Source organism: Topomyia yanbarensis, chromosome 2 (assembly GCF_030247195.1).
Source record: "Topomyia yanbarensis strain Yona2022 chromosome 2, ASM3024719v1, whole genome shotgun sequence".
Taxonomy (NCBI): Eukaryota; Metazoa; Arthropoda; class Insecta; order Diptera; family Culicidae; genus Topomyia; species Topomyia yanbarensis.
The window spans coordinates 417245625-417267929 of NC_080671.1; the positions used below are offsets into that span (position 1 = coordinate 417245625).

The 22305-nt window shown below is 42.4% G+C and overlaps 2 protein-coding genes across 4 annotated transcripts in view; one reads left to right on the forward strand and one right to left on the reverse strand.

Moving 5' to 3' along the window:
- Positions 1-18692, reverse strand: part of LOC131685173 (spectrin beta chain, non-erythrocytic 1) — a 418083-nt gene extending 399391 nt beyond the window's left edge. The window contains exons 1-2 of one of the 3 annotated variants that reach the window (XM_058968702.1): positions 18628-18692; positions 1566-1945 (exon numbers count right to left, since the gene is read on the reverse strand). The gene's annotated coding sequence lies outside the window, so the exon portion shown is untranslated. Of the gene's footprint in view, positions 1-1565; positions 1946-18623 lie in introns of all 3 variants that reach the window. The other 2 variants (XM_058968703.1, XM_058968705.1) reach the window with 2 other exon arrangements.
- Positions 10328-16658, forward strand: LOC131680919 (uncharacterized). The gene is made up of 2 exons (XM_058961634.1): positions 10328-15706; positions 15786-16658. Exons 1-2 carry the CDS (start codon positions 10328-10330, stop codon positions 16656-16658), a joined length of 6252 nt encoding a protein of 2083 aa, XP_058817617.1.
- Positions 18693-22305: the final 3613 nt, after the last annotated feature.

The following is a 22305-nucleotide window of genomic DNA, read 5'->3' on the forward strand; positions in this document are numbered from 1 at the left end:
GTCGAAACGCAAATTCCATAACTAATGTTCAAAGTGCTTAAATCATCGCCGTATCAAAATCAAACTACCGTGGTCGTTCTATTTCAAATCAAAGATCAGCTGAAATTCTCAACCATTAGTAAAGATTAGTAACGATTTCCCCCGTCAAATCAACAACAAAATTCTCCAAATTCCACACCTCGAAAACCCCTTTCAACCTTGAACTTGCGCGTCTGCTCCAGTCACTGCCACCGATGCGCTATATCAACAGTTGTCTGTCTTCAGCCCAGCCAATGCCAGTGTGACCTCAACCCCTCCTTCCTTCGTTCGCCCGGCCGGCCGACCAACCAACCAACCGACCGGGGCCGGCTGTGGAAATAAGTCGAACCGAGAGGGGAAAAACCCCTTCGATTCGAACGGAGCAAAATTAACGGACCCGCCTTCTCGGGGCGCGCATCCAATCGAATCGTGACGGTTCGCAGCGACATCCGAGACGACGACACTTTCGAGAAAAGAAGCCCTGCGATGCGCTGCCCTGCGCTGGGCTCCGACGGCGCGGCGAACGGGAAAAGTCTCGAACCACCGCACCGCGGCGGTGAGCGCGGAAAGTGAGGTAAAATAAGAAAATCTTCGGTCTACGGTAAGTATAGCATTTAGTGGTGGCCGGCAGTGGTTGGTAGAGATACTGCACGGACAGTAGGCAGTAGGATATCAGATTCGGAAATCACTAGAGTGAATCGCGGTTTTTGTTTTCGCCGCAAAACCTATTCATTGAAGCTCCATGTATGCCGCGCGAATGTACTTCTCGGATGTCTTACACATGCCACATTCTCCCCTTCCCCAACCACGTTCATCATGTCCATGTGGTGCCTATCAACATGTTTTAGACAGAAACTTTGTTGTGGAAATGGCGAAGAAAATACATTTTCTATGAAACCAGACCTACCGGATGGGTTGGTGGTCTAACCATGGTCACTGTTTTGTGCGAATTTAGGTAGGTTTCACTTTGTTGTAACTAGAGTTGTTGGTGCTATCAAAGAGCAGGACAGTAGTAGATAGCTCCTAAAGTTTCGCTGTTTCATTATTGATATAACATTTTGATTCATATGAAATTTGGAATAAGATACCTTAAATAGAAACTTGTAATTATACAATCAAAATAATTTAAAGCTCATTGAACAATAGTTTTACTGCGGAAAATCGGTTGTTCATAGAACCAAGTAAAGGTTCGCCGCTTGGTGTATCATCAAACTTCCAATTTCTTGAGCGTATTTTCAAAAAGACATCTATAATGAGTGACTCTCCTCGTTTACTTTCTCTTCTGTTAATAATTCGGTTTCTTTAATATTTATTCCTCAACTCTTTGCATAATATACTAGTCAAAACCACCGTCTTTCGACCTGTACTGTAAAATAAGTGAAAAGTGCTATAGTGACGCCATAAAAATCGAAAGAGTGTAAACAAAGAGTGTCACTTATTGTAGATATGTCGCTTTGAATAAAAGCTCTAGATTTTTCCGAAAAAACAAAAAAAGTAAACGATGCCATGGAAACCAAACCAAAATAATAATAGTAAAAAACACAAACCTTTAAAATCGTCGACGTATCCGTAATCCAGAGTTGTAGCTGTTGCAAACACTCGATTCCGCTAGTAAAAAAACTGCCACACTTTATCACCCCCCTTTTTTATCGTGACCTTTCCAACCGCGAAGGAACTTCCGCTCCAATCGCGCACACACGCAAGCTACGAGGTCTTCCTTCGGCTTTCACTCACTCACTCACACAAATATGAGCGCGTGCGCTCACGCACTACGCACACACACCCCGATTAGTGCAGTACTAACTTTCCTTCCGCTTTTTCCTTCACACTCGATGACCTTCACTTATTTTCACTTTATTACTTTTAATATTTGCACAGATATTGCAAGAAAGAACGCAAACGAAGAAAAAAAAAAACACTACACCACCTGTAAAACCAAAAAAAACATGATTTTCACCGTTCAACTTACTGCCCGAAAAACACAAAAGCCAAACTGCTATTGCTGATGGTCACTGATTTCGCTCCACACTACAGTACAGTACACAGAGTCACTCACTCCCGGATTGTTTTTGTTTAGCGCGTTCGCGCGCTCATTCGCAAAATTGCGTCATCCATCGAGCGTCGTCATCGGTTCGCGCGGGTCATCAGTCACTTCGGTACGAGTTACACTGTGCGCATACACGCTAAACGGGGAATGGGCAGATGTATAACAAATAATTAAACTAATATTATTAGAAAATATTTTCGATCATTTTTGTCGGCTTTGCGTTTTTTCCTAAGACAATACGTGACAATCAGCTTCTTATTTTTGCTTCGATATTCTTCTTTTCGCACATATTCACCCTGCCGAAATCTTTCGAGCGAGTGTTGCTATTTTTATTAATGAAAATGAATTCTTGTTAATTTATTCTATGCCTGGAATATTTTGTATCTTGATTCCACTATACTGAGAAAGAGCACCGTTTTTCCATGTCATGGATGTTTAGTAAAGTTTGATGAAGCAATTTTCTGAAAAAAATAGATTATGGTTTGGTTGCTGTTTTGTTTTTGAAAAAGTTAATCAATCACGTACAATCGGGTCTCCTACTACGCCCATAAAGGGGGGCGTAAAAAAGGAATTCGCGTAATAGGAATCCCATAGCGTATGGAATTTTGACTAATTGAGGCTGTGGCCGAATATTTTGTCTGCTTTTAGCGCCATACTTTCTTTGACAAAGTTATTGTGCTTACACACAATTTAGAGCAATTGGATATCCAATTAGTTGAGAACTGTGCCGCCAGGGGTGCTTTGAAACAGAGTAAATAAATCGAACCTGTCATCGTGAATGTGACTATCCTTGAATGGGTTCAACATGAAATAGATCGAAACACTGATTATTTTCAAAGGCGGTGTCTTAGGAAGATTTGTCCAGGAAGTCAAGAGCTTCTGGATGGTGGAAGTTATAACTCGGAATTGTCCCACTAGGCGGCGCGCTAGTGCGAATGTAAATGTTCAACTAATGTCAAAATCATTCTTTATCTCAATAACGAGAATATTTAGAGGGGGCGGTCTTCTGTGAAGTTGCTCGAGAAATCAAAGACTACCAGATGGTGACAGGTTTCGTTTGGGAAACTATGTGGTGCTAGTGAGCAAACCAGCTTTCAGCACATTATAGAATATGATCATCTCAAATCATGTTTTCGGCAAAGTTCTAGAGAAGGTCAAGGGCTACGCGAATATGGACAAATCAAGTTGGAATAGATCCGCCAGGCGGCGCTATTAAGCATGTACACCCCCGGGGGATACGTACCGCGTAAAAAAAACCGCGTTAATTTGAAAATCCGCGTTAATTCGAAAATCACTTAACACGGTTTTTGCAAAAAATATTCTAAGTCCTTTTGAATGCAAAAGACTTAGAAGATTTTCGGAAAGATGGATGAGACGGGTCTGGAAGATTCCTTATGGCCCGCACTCCAACAATATGGGTATTTTCGGAATGGTCTTGACGAGTAGGTGCCAGAAATTTCTGTTTGACGCAATTTTGAAATCAAAGATGGCGACTTCCGGTTTAGCGAAATTCGCTGTAACCCAATCAATATGGGTATTTTCGGAATGGTCTTGAGGAGTAGGTACCAGAAATTGATTTCTGACGTAATTTTGAAATCAAAGATGGCGATTTCCGGTTTCAGCGAAATTCGCTATAACCCAATCAATATAGGTATTTTTGGAATGGTCTTGAAGAGTAGGTTCCAGAAATTGATTTTTGACGCCATTTTGAAATCAAAGATGGCGACTTCCGGTTTTAGCGAAATTCGCTATAACCCAATCAATATGGATATTTTTGGAATGGTCTTGAAGAGTAGGTGCCAGAAATTGATTTTTGACGCCATTTTGCAATCCAAGACGGCGACTTCCGGTTTTAGCGAAATTCGCTATAACCCAATCAATATGGGTGTTTTCGGAATGGTCATGAGGAGTAGGTGCCAGAAATTGATTTTTGACGTCATTTTGAAATCAAAGATGGCGATTTCCGGTTTAGCGAAATTCGCTATAACCCAATCAATATGGGTATTTTCGGAATGGTCTTGAAGAGTAGGTGCCAGAAATTGATTTTTGACGTAATTTTGAAATCAAAGATGGCGACTTCCGGTTTAGCGAAATTCGCTATAACTCAATCAATATAAATTCGCTATAACCCAATCAATATGGGTATTTTCGGAATGGTCTTGAAGAGTAGGTGGCAGAAATTGATTTTTGACGTAATTTTGAAATCAAAGATAGCGACTTCCGGTTTAGCGAAATTCGTTATAACTCAATCAATATGGGTATTTTCGGAATGGTCTTGAGGAGTAGGTGCCAGAAATTAATTTTTGATGTTATTTTGAAATCAAAGATGGCGACTTCCGGTTTAGCGAAATTCGCTATAACCCAATCAATATGGGTATTTTCGGAATGGCCTTGAGGAGTAGGTGCCAGAAATAGATTTTTGACGTCATTTTGAAGTCAAAGATGGCGACTTCCGGTTTTGCGAAATTCGCTATAACCCAATCAATGAGTATTTTTGGAATGGTCTTGAAGAGTAGGTTCCAGAAATTAATTTTTGACGCCATTTTGAAATCAAAGATGGCGACTTTCGGTTTAGCGAAATTCGCTATAACCCAATCAATATGGATATTTTTGGAATGGTCTTGAAGAGTAGGTTCCAGAAATTGATTTTTGACGCCATTTTGAAATCAAAGATGGCGACTTCCGGTTTTAGCGAAATTCGCTATAACCCAATCAATATGAGTATTTTCGGAATGATCTTGAAGAGTAGGTGCCAGAAATTGATTTCTGACGTACTTTTGAAATCAAAGATGGCGACTTCCGGTTTTAGCGAAATTCGCTATAACCCAATCAATATGGGTATTCTTGGAATGGTCTTGAAGAGTAGGTGGCAGCAATTGATTTTTGACGTAATTTTGAAATCAAAGATGACGACTTCCGGTTTAGCGAAATTTGCTATAACCCAATCAATATGGGTATTTTTGGAATGGTCTTGAGGAGTAGGTGCCAGAAATTGCTTTTTGATGTCATTTTGAATGGTAGATGGCGACTTCCGGTTTAGCGAAATTCGCTATAACCCAATCAATATGAGTATTTTTGGAATGGTCTTGAAGAGGTTCCAGAAATTGATTTTCGACGCCATTTTGAAATCAAAGATGGCGACTTCCGGTTTTAGCGAAATTCGCTATAACCCAATCAATATAGGTATTTTTAGAATGGTCTTGAAGAGTAGGTTCCAGAAATTGATTTTTGACGCCATTTTGAAATCAAAGATGGCGACTTCCGGTTTTAGCGAAATTCGCTATAACCCAATCAATATGGATATTTTTGGAATGGTCTTGAAGAGTAGACGCCAAAAATTGATTTTTGGCGCCATTTTGAAATCAAAGATGGCGACTTCCAGTTTTAAATTCGCTATAACCCAATCAATATGGGTATTTTCGGGATAGTCTTGAATAGTAGGTGCCAGAATTTGATTTTTGACGCCATTTTGAAATCAAAGATGGCGACTTCCGGTTTTAGCGAAATTCGCTATAACCCAATCAATATGGGTATTTTTGGAATGGTCTTGAGTAGTAGGTTCCAGAAATTGATTTTTGACGCCATTTTGAAATCAAAGATGGCGACTTTCGGTTTTAGCGAAATTCGCTATAACCCAATCAATATGGGTATTTTCGGAATAGTCTTGAAGAGTAGGTTGCCAGAAATTGATTTTTGACGTAATTTTGAAATCAAAGATGGCGACTTCCGGTTTTGCGAAATTCGCTATAACCAAATCAATATGGGTATATTCGGAATGGTCTTGAATATTAGGTGCCAGAAATTGATTTTTGACGTCAGTTTGAAATCAAAGATGGCGACTTCCGGTTTTAGCGAAATTCGCTATAACCCAATCAATATGGGTATTTTTGGAATAGTCTTGAAGAGTAGGTTGCCAGAAATTGATTTTTGACGCCATTTTGAAATCAAAGATGGCGACTTCCGGTTTTAGCGAAATTCGCTATAACCCAATCAATATGGGTATTTTCGGAATGGTCTTGAAGAGTAGGTTCCAGAAATTGATTTTTGACGCCATTTTGAAATCTAAGATGGCGACTTCCGGTTTTAGCGAAATTCGCTATAACCCAATCAATATGGGTATGGTCTTGAGTAGGTGCCAGAAATTGATTTTTGACGTCATTTTGAAATCAAAGATGGCGACATCCGCTTTTAGCGAAATTCGCTATAACCCAATCAATATAGGTATTTTCGGAATGGTCTTGAAGAGTAGGTTCCAGAAATTAATTTTTGACGCCATTTTGAAATCAAAGATGGCGACTTCCGGTTTTAGCGAAATTCGCTATAACCCAATCAATATGTATATTTTTGGAATGGTCTTGAAGAGTAGGTTCCAGAAATTGATTTTTGACGCCATTTTGAAATCAAAGATGGCGACTTCCGGTTTTAGCGAAATTCGCTATAACCCAATCAATATGGGTATTTTCGGAATGGTCTTGAAGAGTAGGTTCCAGAAATTGATTTTTGACGCCATTTTGAAATCTAAGATGGCGACTTCCGGTTTTAGCGAAATTCGCTATAACCCAATCAATATGGGTATGGTCTTGAGTAGGTGCCAGAAATTGATTTTTGACGTCATTTTGAAATCAAAGATGGCGACTTCCGGTTTAGCGAAATTCGCTATAACTCAATCAATATTGATATTTTTGGAATGGTCTTGAGGAGTAGGTGCCAGAAATTGATTTTTGACGTCATTTTGAAATCAATGATGGCGACTTCCGGTTTAGCGAAATTCGCTATAACCCAATCAATATGGATATTTTTGGAATGGTCTTGAAGAGTAGGTGCCAGAAATTGATTTTTGATGCCATTTTGCAATTCAAGATGGCGACTTCCGGTTTAGCAAAATTCGCTGTAACCCAATCAATATGGGTATTTTCGGAATGGTCTTGACGAGTACAGTTCCTCAGCCGAGTTTTACATCAAAAGAGACACAATGTTTTATTTTACATATAAAATCATGTAAACTTCCATTATCAGAGAAATGTCGCAATTTTGTTCACATCAAATCTAATTTTCATTTTTTCCAAGCGTGTATGATATTTTGAGTTTTGCGTTTCAGTTGCACTGTGTTGTCAAAAACAAAACGAAAAATTCGATTAGGTCGAGTTCCGTTGAGTAAGGTATTTTTGAGTTTGAGATAAACCTAAAATTAGGCACATTTTACTTAACTTTAAATATACTCAAGGTAATGTACACCAGGGTTGTTAATGACTTCAACGTTATCATTTCAACGCGATATCGTTGAATCGATAATTTTTCCGTTAAATTCAACGACGTTGATTTAGACGTTACTTTCATCGTTCATCGTCAACGCACTTCGATGAATGTAACATTAACGTTATCGAAAAATTTGGCGTTGATTTCTCTTTTCACTTATATAATGGCGCCTACACTATCCAATAGATGTATATTTATGGTTACTAGCTAATACCTGTCTCGCACGTTGCTGCAACTTTCAACGAAATAGGAGTAAGACACAATTTGTTCCGAAGCGTCATCTGGCGAGTAGATAATCCTACACAAACACGCTCCATAACAATTGCCTACAACGTATCGATTTTTACGGCAATTGGTTAAGCCTTATGGGAGTCCATATATCACATACATACAAACATTGACTTTTATAAATATAAATTGGTTTTTGCCTTTCTAATATAGAAATGTTAAGCAATCGGTCGAAATTTCGATCTTTTGACCAAGGCCCGTCGGACCAATTCTCTTATACCATTAAACTCAGTTCGTCGAGATAGGAAAAACTTTGTATGTGTGTGTTTATGCAAGTATGTATGTGTCCAACAATCTCATCAATTTTTCTTCTGGATAGACCGATTTGCACAAACCTACTTTCAAATGTAAGGTGCAACCTTCCCATATAAAATCCTTCGATGTCATGTTTTTGCCCTATTAACTTTTATTTATGAATGAATTTCCATCTTTTACCAACAAAACAATTCGGAATTAACAGAAAACACTATTGAAAAACAAGTAAAAATGAATTGATCTCGGAAAACATGAAAACTCCCATACATGAGTCAATGTATTCCGTGCAGCACCAGAAGAGAGCACCTATGTGACTCAATCGGATACGGGGAGGTTATTTATTGCGGTACCGCGTGTTCGTTTGTATCAGTCGTTGCTCGCTTTTCGAACGAGCAACGCCCTGGATTATAATGGACGGTTGCGATAAGTGGGACATGTCACGAATTTTCGGCAGTGTTGGCATGGTAAACTTTGGCTAGACGAACCCATTTGTGTATGTAAAGTTTCAAATTGCACATCATGGCGAAGAGCATGCGATAAACTTTGCACACAGTAAGGAAACGGGTGCAACGGGTTGTACTATCACGCGAATAATTGAATCGATTGAACAGTGGGTGAGTAGCGTTGGGACAGGGACTAATTTATTTTTGTTTGTGTCGGTTTGTATGTACGTAGTGTAATAAGCTAGGGGGCCGCGAAGCCGCTGCTGGGGGTCCGCGCAGAAAAATATATTTTCTGAGTGCAGATTGAAATTTTTCTGGGTGAAAGTGGAGCTTAAGCTTTCGAAAGTCAGTTCAATCATATACAAAATAATGTTAATATTGATAACGTTCAACAATTTTGCCTACAAAAAAAAGATTTGTGCTTAAAACCTGCAAACCTGTTCTGTTACCGCGCATTTTCGATCAGTTCATTGCAAGAACCCTGTCGACCTTCCTTCCTGAGAATAAGTGGAATCGTATTGCGTCAATCTAGTGCCTTGGTCAAGTGCCACATTCTGAGGAGACGAAGTCGAAACGCAAGCAACAAATCGACTTTTCGCTTGTATTTTTCTTTTATTTTGCAAATTTCTAATTTCAAAGATATATAATTCTTTTCAGATTGATATTTAAGTTTTTTTCTCAATTATTATGCATCATATTTTCCAATTTTTTTTATTTTTCATTGTATTTATTTTTGTGTCATTTTCATGAAATTTGAAAAATTGCCAAGTTTTGATTTTCAAATTTACATCTTTACATTTTTGTTTTGCTTTCTACCAACCTTTGTTTGGTTAATTTCTTTTATTAATCATTTTCATTTTAATTTTTTTTATTAATAATTTTTTTATCAGATTCTGAGCTTTTTTATGTAATATTGATTTTTTTCAATTTCTTAGTTGGGGATAACTTTTCCATTTTTGGAATAAAATTTAGTTAATTTTTAGCTCATTTTCATTCCTGAATTTTTTTATTTGGATGTTCTGGATTCTTTTTTTATTTTCTGAAAACCTTGAGAATATTTACGCAACGATTAGGGCATCGCAAAAAAAAAATTAAAATTTGTTTGTCCCCTCTCTCTGCATTGTGACAAATGTCAAAGTAAACTCAGATTCCAAATTTCTTACCATTTGGACAAGTTTAGACCTCCGCAAACTTTGTTTAATGTTTTTAACCCTTTCATGCCCATGTTCTTTATGACTGACAATGTTTTTAAACAGCTGAAACTTTTCGTTTAAGCAAAATTTGCTGACAAAAACAAGTAAAGTTAATAAATGTGACTGTCAACGCAGAAACCGTCGAGCTGGCAACACTGCCTGACAAAGGCAACGCGTCCGCTTCAAAAGCAACACAACAGTGAAGCGCCGCGTCAGTGGGTGACAGACGTCATTTGATGACAGTGGAGATACGTCACCGAACTGTCAACGGCAAGACCGCGTGTTCTCGTAATCGGTCTATTCCACATTAGCCGTGAACGAGAACAGGACTGAACTAGCAAAGTGCTGAAAATTAAACAAATTGAAAATTTTAGTATTAAAGTGAAGAAAAGTAAAGATAGTAAAGAGTGAAAGCGAGGTTAGGAGTAAAGTATAGAATTAGATAGAAGTGAGTTAACTGTGCTAGAAGGAAAGTAAGTAAGCAGCTAAGAAAGAAGAAATATTTTTAATTATTGAAATCTAATTTAACCCCTTTAGCTCGCAGACGAAGCTAACCGCTATCTAGGGCGGAGAAAAGGAATAGCCCACCAAATTGTAAGGTACATTTACAATATAAATACGCTCACTAATTCCGAATTATAATTACAGTTGAAGCTAATTAAAATCATTACGCTGTCAAAACGGCCTTTTTCCTTCGCCCTACAACCTCGACAATCTTCAAAATTTGAGGTAAGATGGCCGAACAGACGCCAATTGGAGATACAACGGAGTTGGAACAAGAGGAATCCAATTGTGTGGCCTGCCAACGTCCGGATAGTGCGGACAATATGGTCCAGTGTGACCGATGCGACGGATGGCGGCACTATACATGCGCCGGGGTGGATGCGAGTGTGATGAACCGGGCATGGGTGTGCGGTGATTGCACCTCCATGCAAGAGGATGCCATTTCATTGAAGAGCGGTTCCAGTCGTGCCAGTGCAGCGTCGGCGCTTTCCGTCTGTATGAGCCAGCTGGTGGAAAGGCAGCAGCTAGAACGAAAACGTGCGGAAATAGAGCTGCAACGCCGCCATCTTGATGAGCAACAAAAACTCATCGACAAAGTGCTGGAAGGAGAAGAAAATGGCAGCCATCGCAGTGATGTTTCAGCGCGCAGTGCTACCAATGAAGCGGCTTCACCTACTTCAAGTAAGCGTCTTTCTACTCCACTTCCCCCCGGTGCCCCACTAGCATCATCTGTTCGTCGTTCGGTACCGGCGCCGGGTACACCCAGATCGGTAGCGCCACCGATGGTAACCATTCCCCTAGCAGTGTTGAAGCCGTCTGCGTCTCAGTCACCACAGGGAACGAAATCTGAGGATGCATTGTTGGAACTCAGGAACCGAGTGGAGCAATGCGAAAGGCGAGCAAAACCGACAAACGAACAGCTATCAGCACTACAAGCACAGTTGGAACTGTGCCGCAACCTACTTGAAGGATTTCAATCCAGTGCGGAAATGTGCGAACGAGTCGGACAACCGGAAGCAAGCAGTACAGTGACGGAGCAGCTACCAAAGCCAGCGGCAAGCCAGCCGCGCATGGAGAAGCAGACCGGCGCCATTCCCAAGGCGGGCCGAACGTTAGCAACTGTCCCGGAGTACGAACGAATTCGGTCTAAAAATGGTTCCGAAGCTGAAGCAGTAGGTGGAATCGACCCAATAAATCGTCGCTGGCCTGTGAGGGAACCGGTAAGCCATACTAGTTTGGCAGCGGTAAGTCAAACAATCGCAGCAACGGAAAACAATCCAAGCTATATGGAACCCCCAGGTAAGCGTCAAGCCTTGAGTAATTATTCAATAAATGCAAACGAATACACCTCTCAATATTGCCCCACGACCAATATGTATGAAATTTCCCGTGAACAGTCGCGAAATTTCGCGCATCCGGGAAATAGTAAAATGCCTCCTGAAGTTCCCCGCGAGCAGCAGCAAGTTTTTCACGCGCGCCCGGGTGTAACACAAATACTAACTCTGCCCAAGAGTCAATATAAGAATAAAACCGATGAACGAATGCGTGATTCCCCCACATACCCGGTTGAATTCAATAAATTTCCCCTGCCCCCTCGTCTGTCAGAAAATGTGTATCAAGACCAAGTGATTCCCCCTCGAGCTCCAGGAGGTCCAACGCAGCAGCAGCTAGCAGCACGGCAGTCCCTGGCTAAGGAACTTCCCCGATTCTCTGGAGACCCAGCGGATTGGCCGATCTTTATTTCAAGCTATCGATACACAACAGAAGCCTGCGGCTTTTCGGATGGTGAGAACATGCTTCGCCTGCAACGATGTTTGTCTGGTTCTGCGCTTGAAACAGTACGTAGTCGGCTGGTGTTACCAGCAGCGGTGCCCCAAGTGATCGAGACACTTCGTATGCGATTTGGACGTCCTGAGTTGCTGATCAACGCTCTGCTACGCAAGGTGCGAGACATCCCAGCACCACGGTCCGACAGATTGGAAGGTCTCATCGATTTCGGGATGGCGGTGCAAGCGTTATGCGACCACATCGAAGCGGCGAACGAACGCGCTCATTTATCGAATCCTTCACTACTACAGGAACTCGTTGCGAAGCTTCCCGCAGATCAAAGGATGATGTGGGCAGGATATAAGCGTAGTTTTCAAGTCGTCGATTTAAAAACCTTCGGCGATTACATGACGTCGGTGGTGCAGGACGCGTCGAGCGTAGTAACCTTCGAACCTGAGTCCAGAAGGAACAACCCACGCGATCGTCCGAAGAACAAAGCGTTCGTGAACACTCACGCGATGGAAGGAGCAGTCAGTTCTGTACGGTCAATAAATGTGCCAACCGGCGCAGCGAAACAGTTTGACTGCGCACACTGCAGCAAAACTGGTCATCGAGTGCGCGAGTGTATTGCATTTAAAGCGTTGCACGTCGACGACCGCTGGAGAAGAGTCCGAGCTTTAGGTCTTTGTCAGAATTGTCTATTCAGCCATGGACGCAGGGCGTGTCGGATTCGTAGTAGTTGTGACATCGAGGGTTGTCAGTTCCGCCATCATCCACTGCTTCACTCTCTACGTGGGCCTCCAAAGGCTCCAGCATCGAATGCATTAGTGGCGGAGAATCACACCCACCGTCTTCTGACTTCGTCGACGCTGTTTCGGATAATTCCCGTGATCCTACATGGAAGCGACGTCTCGATTGATACCTTTGCATTCTTGGACGAGGGATCAGATCTGACACTAATGGAACATGATCTGGCTGTATCGTTGGGTCTGAAAGGTAGCCCTCAGCCTTTGTGTCTACGCTGGACGGGAAACACTTCCCGCATGGAAAAGGAATCGCAACGCATCACTTTCGAGATCGCAGGTGAAGGACAGCACAAACGGCACAAGATAGTGAACGCAAGAACGGTTCAATGTCTCAATCTGCCGAGTCAGAGTTTCCAGGTGGAAGAAGCAGCGACAAAACACGCGCACCTTAGGGGGATTCCGGTTAGCAGCTACCATAACGCAAAGCCTAAGATCCTCATAGGAATCGACAACCTACGACTTGCGCTACCACTTAAAGTAAGAGAGGGCGATGGTACCGGTCCTATAGCTGCGAGAACCAGATTGGGCTGGTGTGTCTACGGCCCGCGAGAAAGCGGTGACACCGAAGCTTATAATTTCCACGTAAGCAGATGCGATTGCGACGAAGAACTTCACGATACGGTGAAGCAGTTTTTTGCCATCGAAGAAGCAGGCGTGCGCCCGTCAAACATTCCAATGTCTAAGGAAGAACAACGAGCGCTAACCATCCTGGAAACTACAACCCGACGAGTAGAGAACCGTTTCGAAACGGGTTTGTTGTGGAAAGAAGACAATGTAGAATTCCCGAACAGCTACACGATGGCGGTACGTCGTCTAGAATGTCTCGAACGCAGAATGGATCGCGATCCGCTGCTAAAAGAGAACCTCCATCGACAGATGTGCGAATACGAGGCAAAGGGTTACGCGCACAGGGCTACGAAAGCGGAGATAGATGCAGCGGACCCAAGAAGGGTATGGTACCTCCCGGTGGGAGCGGTAATAAACCCTAAGAAACCAGGAAAGGTCCGAGTTATTTGGGATGCAGCCGCCAAAGTCGATGGAGTCTCACTTAACAGCGCTCTTCTCAAAGGTCCGGATCAACTCTCGTCACTTCCAGCCGTGCTATTCCGTTTTCGACAGTATGGGGTGGCGGTCAGCTCGGATATTCAGGAAATGTTCCACCAAATTCGTATCCGAGAGGAAGATAAGAATTCCCAGCGCTTCTTGTGGCGCGCTTGTCCATCGGAGAAACCTACGATCTACTTGATGGATGTCGCTACCTTCGGGAGCACCTGTTCACCAGCTTCGGCACAATTCGTCAAAAATCGGAACGCAGTACAGCACGCTGAACTGTTTCCTGAGGCATCGAAAGCGATCGTCCACGATCACTACGTTGACGATTACCTGTCGAGTTTCGGATCCGTAGAAGAGGCGACAAAGGTAGCAAACGACGTGCGATGCATTCACGGCCAAGGAGGCTTCAAATTGCACAACTGGCGATCAAATAGCGGCACGGTCCTCGAGCAACTGGGCGAAGTACCAGATGGAACTGAGAAGCAACTGAACCTGATCGACGGGTCGACAACCGAGAGAGTGCTCGGTATGCTTTGGAGCCCATCATCCGATGAACTGAGTTTCTCTACTCAAATGAGCGACGAGGTACAAACACTGATTCGCATGGCAACCCGACCGACGAAGAGGCAGATTCTACGTTGCGTCATGACGTTGTTTGATCCACTGGGGTTACTCTCGCCGTTTATCATCCACGGAAAGGTCTTGATCCAGGACCTGTGGCGCGAAGGCACGGATTGGGACGAACAAGTAGGCGATTTAGTCTATGCGAAGTGGCAGAGGTGGATCGAGATGATCAACCATATCGCAGAGATCCGAATTCCCAGATGTTACTTCCCCAACGCCACGAGAAGGACCTACCTCAGGGCTGAAATGCATGTGTTTGTCGACGCAAGCGAAGTAGCTTATTCGTGCGCTATCTACTTACGCACCTTCAACGAACACGGTAAACCACAGTGCAGCTTAGTAGCGGCAAAATCAAAGGTCGCCCCCCTGAAACCGTGGTCTATTCCCAGGCTGGAACTGCAGGCATGTGTACTGGGCGTACGGTGGTCAAAATTTGTGAAGGAAAACCTCGACGTCCCAGTTTCCAAGACGGTTTTCTGGACCGATTCCAGAACGGCGCTATCCTGGATTAATGCCGACCCTCGAAACTATCGACAGTTCGTGTCCTGTAGAGTAGGTGAGATACTTGAGCATACTTCGGTAAGCGACTGGAGATGGGTGCCTTCCAAATCAAATCCAGCGGACGAAGCAACGAAATGGGGTAGTGGACCGTACTTCAACCACGACAGCAAGTGGTTCCAAGGACCGCATTTCCTGAATCTCCTGGAAGCAGATTGGACCTGTCGCAAAGAACCGGTGATGGTTACCGTGGAAGAAATGCGTGTATCGACACTACATCACAGTTCGTTTGAACCAACGATCGATTTCGACCGATTCTCTTCCTGGGACAGGTTGCAACGTGCGACCGCATACGTTCTCCGTTTTCTGCACAATGTATCGAAGAAACAGCCACGATATAGTGGACAGCTGCAACAGTCGGAGCTGAAGGCTGCTGAAGAAGTCATCTTCAAGTTGGTGCAACGTGAACAATACCCGGACGAAGTTGCAGCGCTGTCAAACAAAGCGCCCAATGAGACCGGTCAAGAAGTCATCGGGAAAAACAGTTGCATCTACCAAATGATGCCGAAGCTGGACGAGAAGGGTTTGCTACGTGAACAGGGTCGAATCGCGGCAGTTAAGAACGTCGCCTACAACGTGCGCCATCCCGTGATTCTACCGAGAAGGCATCGCGTCACGGAACTTCTGGTGCATCGATTCCACCGCAACTTTCGCCATGGCAATGCTGAAACGGTCGTTAACGAAGTTCGACAATTGTACGCTATCCCGAGGCTTCGATTGGTGGTCAAGAAAGTGGGCAGAGAATGCCCGTCCTGCAAAATACGGCGAACCAGACCAATGATCCCTCCAATGGCACCACTGCCATCTGCCCGCTTAGCCCATCACGAGCGAGCTTTCACCTACACAGGGGTGGATTATTTCGGACCATTGCTGGTGAAGTTGGGGCGATCCAATGTAAAGCGATGGGTCGCACTGTTCACCTGCCTAACGATTCGTGCCGTACACCTAGAAATCGCCTACACACTATCAACAGAGTCCTGTATTTCGTGCGTCCGCCGATTCGTTGGACGGCGCGGGCCACCTGCCGAGTTTTTCAGCGACAACGGAACGAATTTCCAAGGAGCCGATCGAGTACTGCAGCCAGGGACTGTCCGCAACGTTTACCAGTGCAAACACGAAGTGGAACTTCATACCACCAGGAGCACCACACATGGGCGGAGCGTGGGAACGCCTAGTACAGTCCGTTAAAGCTGCAATGAAAGAAGCGTATTCCGAGGGGAAGCTTGACGACGAGGGGTTGCAGACGTTGGTCGTGGAGGCTGAAAGTGTCGTGAACTCAAGGCCTCTGACGTATCTGCCATTGGAGAGCGAGGAGACCGAGGCCCTCACCCCGAACCACTTCCTGTTGTTAAGTTCGAATGGGATGAAGCAAATGAACGACGAAGATGAAGGACCGAGACAGTTCAGCGAATCAGTTCGGTGTCGAATCCTGGGGGATTCCTGGGAGCACATCCAGCATCAGCTAGATGTATTCTGGGGGCGCTGGTTGGTGGAATATCTGCCGGTGATCCGCCGACAACCGAAATGGTTCAGCGAGACACCATCATTGAAACCAGGCGACCTGGTAATGGTCGCGGAGCCGACGAGACGGAGTGGCTGGGAGCGAGGGCGAATAGTTTGCCTGAAGCAGCATGCGGACGGCAGAAATCGACGAGCGGTTGTGAACATAGGCGACAAGACTTGTATTCGACCGGTGACGCGGTTGGCTTTGCTCGACGTCAAGGAGAGTGGAGCTCCGGCGGACTCCGGACTACACCCGGGGGAGACTGTCAACGCAGAAACCGTCGAGCTGGCAACACTGCCTGACAAAGGCAACGCGTCCGCTTCAAAAGCAACACAACAGTGAAGCGCCGCGTCAGTGGGTGACAGACGTCATTTGATGACAGTGGAGATACGTCACCGAACTGTCAACGGCAAGACCGCGTGTTCTCGTAATCGGTCTATTCCACATTAGCCGTGAACGAGAACAGGACTGAACTAGCAAAGTGCTGAAAATTAAACAAATTGAAAATTTTAGTATTAAAGTGAAGAAAAGTAAAGATAGTAAAGAGTGAAAGCGAGGTTAGGAGTAAAGTATAGAATTAGATAGAAGTGAGTTAACTGTGCTAGAAGGAAAGTAAGTAAGCAGCTAAGAAAGAAGAAATATTTTTAATTATTGAAATCTAATTTAACCCCTTTAGCTCGCAGACGAAGCTAACCGCTATCTAGGGCGGAGAAAAGGAATAGCCCACCAAATTGTAAGGTACATTTACAATATAAATACGCTCACTAATTCCGAATTATAATTACAGTTGAAGCTAATTAAAATCATTACGCTGTCAAAACGGCCTTTTTCCTTCGCCCTACAACCTCGACAGTGACTATTACCTTTTATTTAGAGCATTAATAGTTACAAGTATTAACTCTAGAACTGAAGTTATTGAAATTAGTCTAATTGGATTCCGATGGAGCAAGAGAAGGTGGAGGTGCTGCAAAGGAAAGTTTGCGTTGAGGGCGAAAAATAAAAATTTAGAATATCTTTGTTATTTTGCAATATTTTTGGAAACTGATTAGACCCACTAATTTCGATCGTCCTTGACTACGTTTTCCACTGAATTGTGAAAATTATAGGAAAATTTATACTGCGTACACAACAACAGAATCTCGCGATGGATATCAAACAAAATTTATATAGCGACGAGCTTCCTGTATGGAACCGATTCATAAGAAAATTATTTTATCAAAGTATGAATGATAGTACGTCGTACTTTTTTTAAAAAAATATTTATAAAGTGAATTCAAAAACACATACGTTTTGTTTTGAATTATGACTAAAGCCATAATTTTATTATTTTTTGTGCCAGCGGAGATGGTGATATTCCTTTAATTTCAAAACCAACGTCCAAATTCATCCGAATCAGTCATTTGACCCACCTCTCCCCATACATTTTGGCTCATTCCAAATTAATCACATTGTTGCAGTTTCATTTTCATTCTGAATCCCCATTAAAGAAATTTTCTTATCTGGTGGGGTCAACTAAACTCCCGACAACCACGTTCATATTAGCAATCAAATTTTGAATTTTTTTGTGCACAAAATACCGCTGACCAACGCGACGAACGAACACAAATGCGAACAAGCAACACAGAACAGATTCACCGAACAACAAAAAAAAATTAACTCCAATAATCGCATTTTTTTCCAACACAGTGAAGTGAGTTCGGACGCAACCATCCCAAAAGTCCAAGATCAAGAACACGGACACATAGGCAAGACAAGCCGCGGCGGCGCACGTTCTCTCGCGAAACTACTTCCACACTAACACCAACACACTAGCCCTAGCCACGCAACGTTTCTCAGCTCAGGCCCGATCGATCGTATGCACTGGTATCGCCGAGATTCGATTCGATGATCCTCTCGCTCCTATACAGTATGGCTGCGAGATCACGACGTACAATTCAAAAGCTCACTGCGCCTATATGTTAGTTAGGGTACGTGTGTTTTCACTCGCGCCGACTTCGCCGCCGATGGGAGATGTGTGAAACCAAACTTCGAAATCGAATCCACACTCGCGGGCACTACACGCTCTCTTTTTCGTTCCCGCACACTTGCAACAAACCAGCAGCGATGATGATGCTGGCTTTTCAATCTTCGCAGTTACAAAAAAAATCTGATCAAGAAATTCCAAGTTTACTGTTTCCGATCGCACTATTTGTACGAAACAATGGTTCACTTGCTAGTAGCCACCGTGAATGTCACTCTACGCTAGCAATAATGCACTGAAAATCCGTGCCGAATGCAATCAAATTAGTAGAAAACTTGTTCCGCGACCTACAAAAGCTTACAGCGAACAAAAGTTCCGTGTCCAACACGTTCGAAGTTGAGCTCAAGACTGAATTGAATGGCCGCTCCAATAATATGCTTTCCGTGCTGGAATGCCTCTTTCCTTTTGCGAACAAGTTTGTATGTGTGAGTGTTGCTTTGTGTAAGCGGCGCGGCGATCAGCAGTGTTGATTCACTCAACAAGTTGAGAGTGCGGTTTGCAGTGCCGACTGCCGAGCCGAGCCGAGTGCCCGGCAACTCCAATCATCGGAGAGCGAGATAAGCTTATTATTATTTTTGTTTACGTTCCAATGACGGGACTCTCGCGGTTCGTTTGCTGATTCCGGCTAACGCAACTGCTAACGTTGGTCGTGCCACGCTCTCGGCCAGGGATGCCAGATGTGAATACAAGGCTTCATTTTTGAAGATACAATTTGAAATATTTTAAAGACATAATTTTTACATTTTAGAGACAATTTTATTCGGAAATCTGTCTAGTTAATGGCAAAATATTCTTACTTAAAATCAATAACCGATTCCGAGTCCTGGTCCTATGAAGACAAATGGAGATATTTTTGATTAAAAATGTGAACATATTTGAAAAATATACCTGGTATCCCTGCTCTTGGCGGGCATCCGTGATCACTCGAGTTTCGTGATTTCAGTGGCGGGAGCGAGGGATGCCAGGTACACAGATTAATCTGTGTTTCACAGATTTTCAATGCTCTGCAGATTTTTAAAACTGCACAGACTTCCACAGTTCTCTGTTTTAATGTACGGATTTGCACAGTTTTCTGTTCTACTGAACAGAGTAGCAAAGATTTATCATTTGTGACCTCACGCTCAATTTTTGCCACGAGCAACATTTAAAAAAAAAAGGTCGCCACTTCTTGTTTTGATACAAATTTCGTACGTTTACCTCAAAGTACGATTTACATGATACAACAGGCTTCTGTCACCGGTACGGAACGTCAAGATTAGTTACATGTGTTCAAAGAGAATAGGGAAAGAGACGAATAGTGTGAAGCCAAAAATACCTTATTAAGCAGACCAATCGTGCAATGTAAATAAACATTACTCATGCCTGAGTTGGAGGAGATAAGTATTGTACATCTATTAAAAAAGAAATTTCAATTTTCGTCAGAATTTGGTTCAATCGTGGTTGTGAGGTGCATTCTAGAGTATATGTATGAGTAAAAACAAGCTTTAGAATTATTTCATCTCTTTGTGTCGAAATGCGCATCGTTTGATAAACAAATCCAACGATCGACATACGGGGTTTTCAAAATATAATAGGAGTCATTTAAAGTGCTGCCTGTGGAAGCGGTTGCCAAAATTCTAGCGTTGAAAACATCATAAAGGGAGTGTTGCCGTTTTGACTGATTTTCACTCTTCGTCTCTTTCCCTATTCTCTTTGCATGTAGTTAAATGTAGTCAACGGCGCGGAACTTTTTGACGTACGGCACGTGTGAACGAACGGGTACAAGAGAAACGCATTTAACTTATCCTGATGGAACGGTAACGTTCCGTTGACGGAAGCTGATGCCCGGTCAGCGTGGCAAGCAGAAAATTAGCAAAAGATGAGCAGAGCGAAATTGATGCTGGCAGAGCTTCTGCGAGCATTTTGCGTGATTTGTGCGAGAATTCTGGCAACGAATTCGCTCAAATGCAACAACCGTTTCTGACAGAAGCGGTTAAACCAACCGATGCTGCTCACTTTTATCTAGAATCCAGTCAGAAATGTACGGCCAAGATCTCTGCACGCTTCCTGCCACATCTTTGTCAGATGTTTTGCTCGATTCGTGTTGAATTCTACCAGGTAGGAATTGCCAGGATCTTTGCACAGTTTATGTCCAGGTTATGCCAGGGTTTTGCTCGGTTCCTGTCAAAATTTGCCAGAAAACGCGAGCGAAACCAAGTTCGCCCTAGCTCAACTAACCCGACAGGATACGCGCAGAAATCTGACAGGGCTGCCAAACCAAGGCCTACAGAAATCTACACTCTGAAAAATTTTCACGTTCGATTTACCTGAAAACATAGGTGGTTTTCATCCACCCTATTTTTCACGTAACTATTACCGGAATTGCACGTAGCCGATTAAAATTTAGTTTCCGGTAAATAAGACATGATTGTGATGTTTTGGTGAGAACGATGTGAAATCAGGTAATATTTACGCGATATTCCGTTGTATTTAAAATGCTTTTAAGGTAGGAGGTACGTGGATTTTCACGTTCGATTTACCTGAAAACATAGGTGGTTTTCATCCACCCTATTTTTCACGTAACTTTTACCGGAATTGCACGTAGTCTAATGAAATTGTGATTAAACTATGTACACGGAGAAAAAGAAAAATACTAAATAGCATAAATTTTATGCAAAAACCATATTCGATCTATTCACCCATTGGGATGCATAAAGTTGGTAATATGCTATCATAGCATAATCTGTTTTTATTTTCGAAATGCTTATTGCTATTTTATTCTAACAATGCATAAAATACGCTTAATCAACGGCAGATTTTTGTTTGCATAATTATTTTTTTCTATATATTTTAGGTTGTAAATTAAAATAAAATGAAAAGAGCAAACAATTTTATTAAATATTCTCTCAATTTTATTTTAAATGCTGCCAATAATTTTAATAATTTTAAATATGTAAATCTACTATATGATCGAATGGTACCTACAACGTAGTGAAGATGTTTTATGTATATTCAATTATTGAGCACCAACGTAATCATAAAATCGTGCAAGAATAATGAAAGACTTTACGGTAGGTGGTGACGTCATAATTGAACTGTGCTAGTTTGCTAGTAATGTTTACGTGGACTTCAATTCTTTGCAATTTGCTACAAATCCAAATAGGTCGCTTTAAAAAAAATGTCAAAACCGGGTCGTTTTAAAAAAAATTATCAAGAACGTTTACCTTCCAGATGACTTCCAACATCTTGTCCCAGTTTTTAATATAATGGACTCATCATACGGATCTTTCTGTTTTTTGAGTTTATTGATTTTGGTCCGGTCAAAGGAAACAGGGTCAGAGTTGGTTCCTGTGTGGAAAAAAATCAGTATCAGCAACAGCGGGTTTTTAATGGACACTAAGCAATGATTTAATTTTAATACTGAGTCATCTGTGGGAGAATCCGTTTTCGCATCCACAGTTCCATTCTTTACGGTAGCAGATTTATTAATTTTCAATACGTATAGCTTACCTGAAGCACAAATTACCGGATCGAATTTCTTTAGGCTCAAACACGGAAACTTCGGATCTACTTTAATCCGTTTTATAAAATAAAACAATAGTACCTGGACGAAAACCAGCGCATTGAAAACGTCGGAAAACCTGAAACTCTCAGAAACATTAAAAATTTACAAGAGCAATGAAAAGTTTGTAAGACGTCAGAGAGATCATTTGCGTATAAAGAAAATGAAAAATGGTTAAGTCCCAAGAGTAACGTTAGTAACGCTTTATGCACGGAAAATAATAAAATCTTAAAATGCATAAATATTATTCTTGCGGTGCATACTTAATATGCATTTCAATGATTAAAAGCAAATAATGTTAAAATTGTGATATATAATATGCTACTTAGCATTTTTCTTTTTCTCCGTGTACGTGAACAGTCCAATAAATAAGAAATGATTTTCACGTGCTTTTTGCGTAAAGTTTTGGCGAAATCGACAGGAAATCA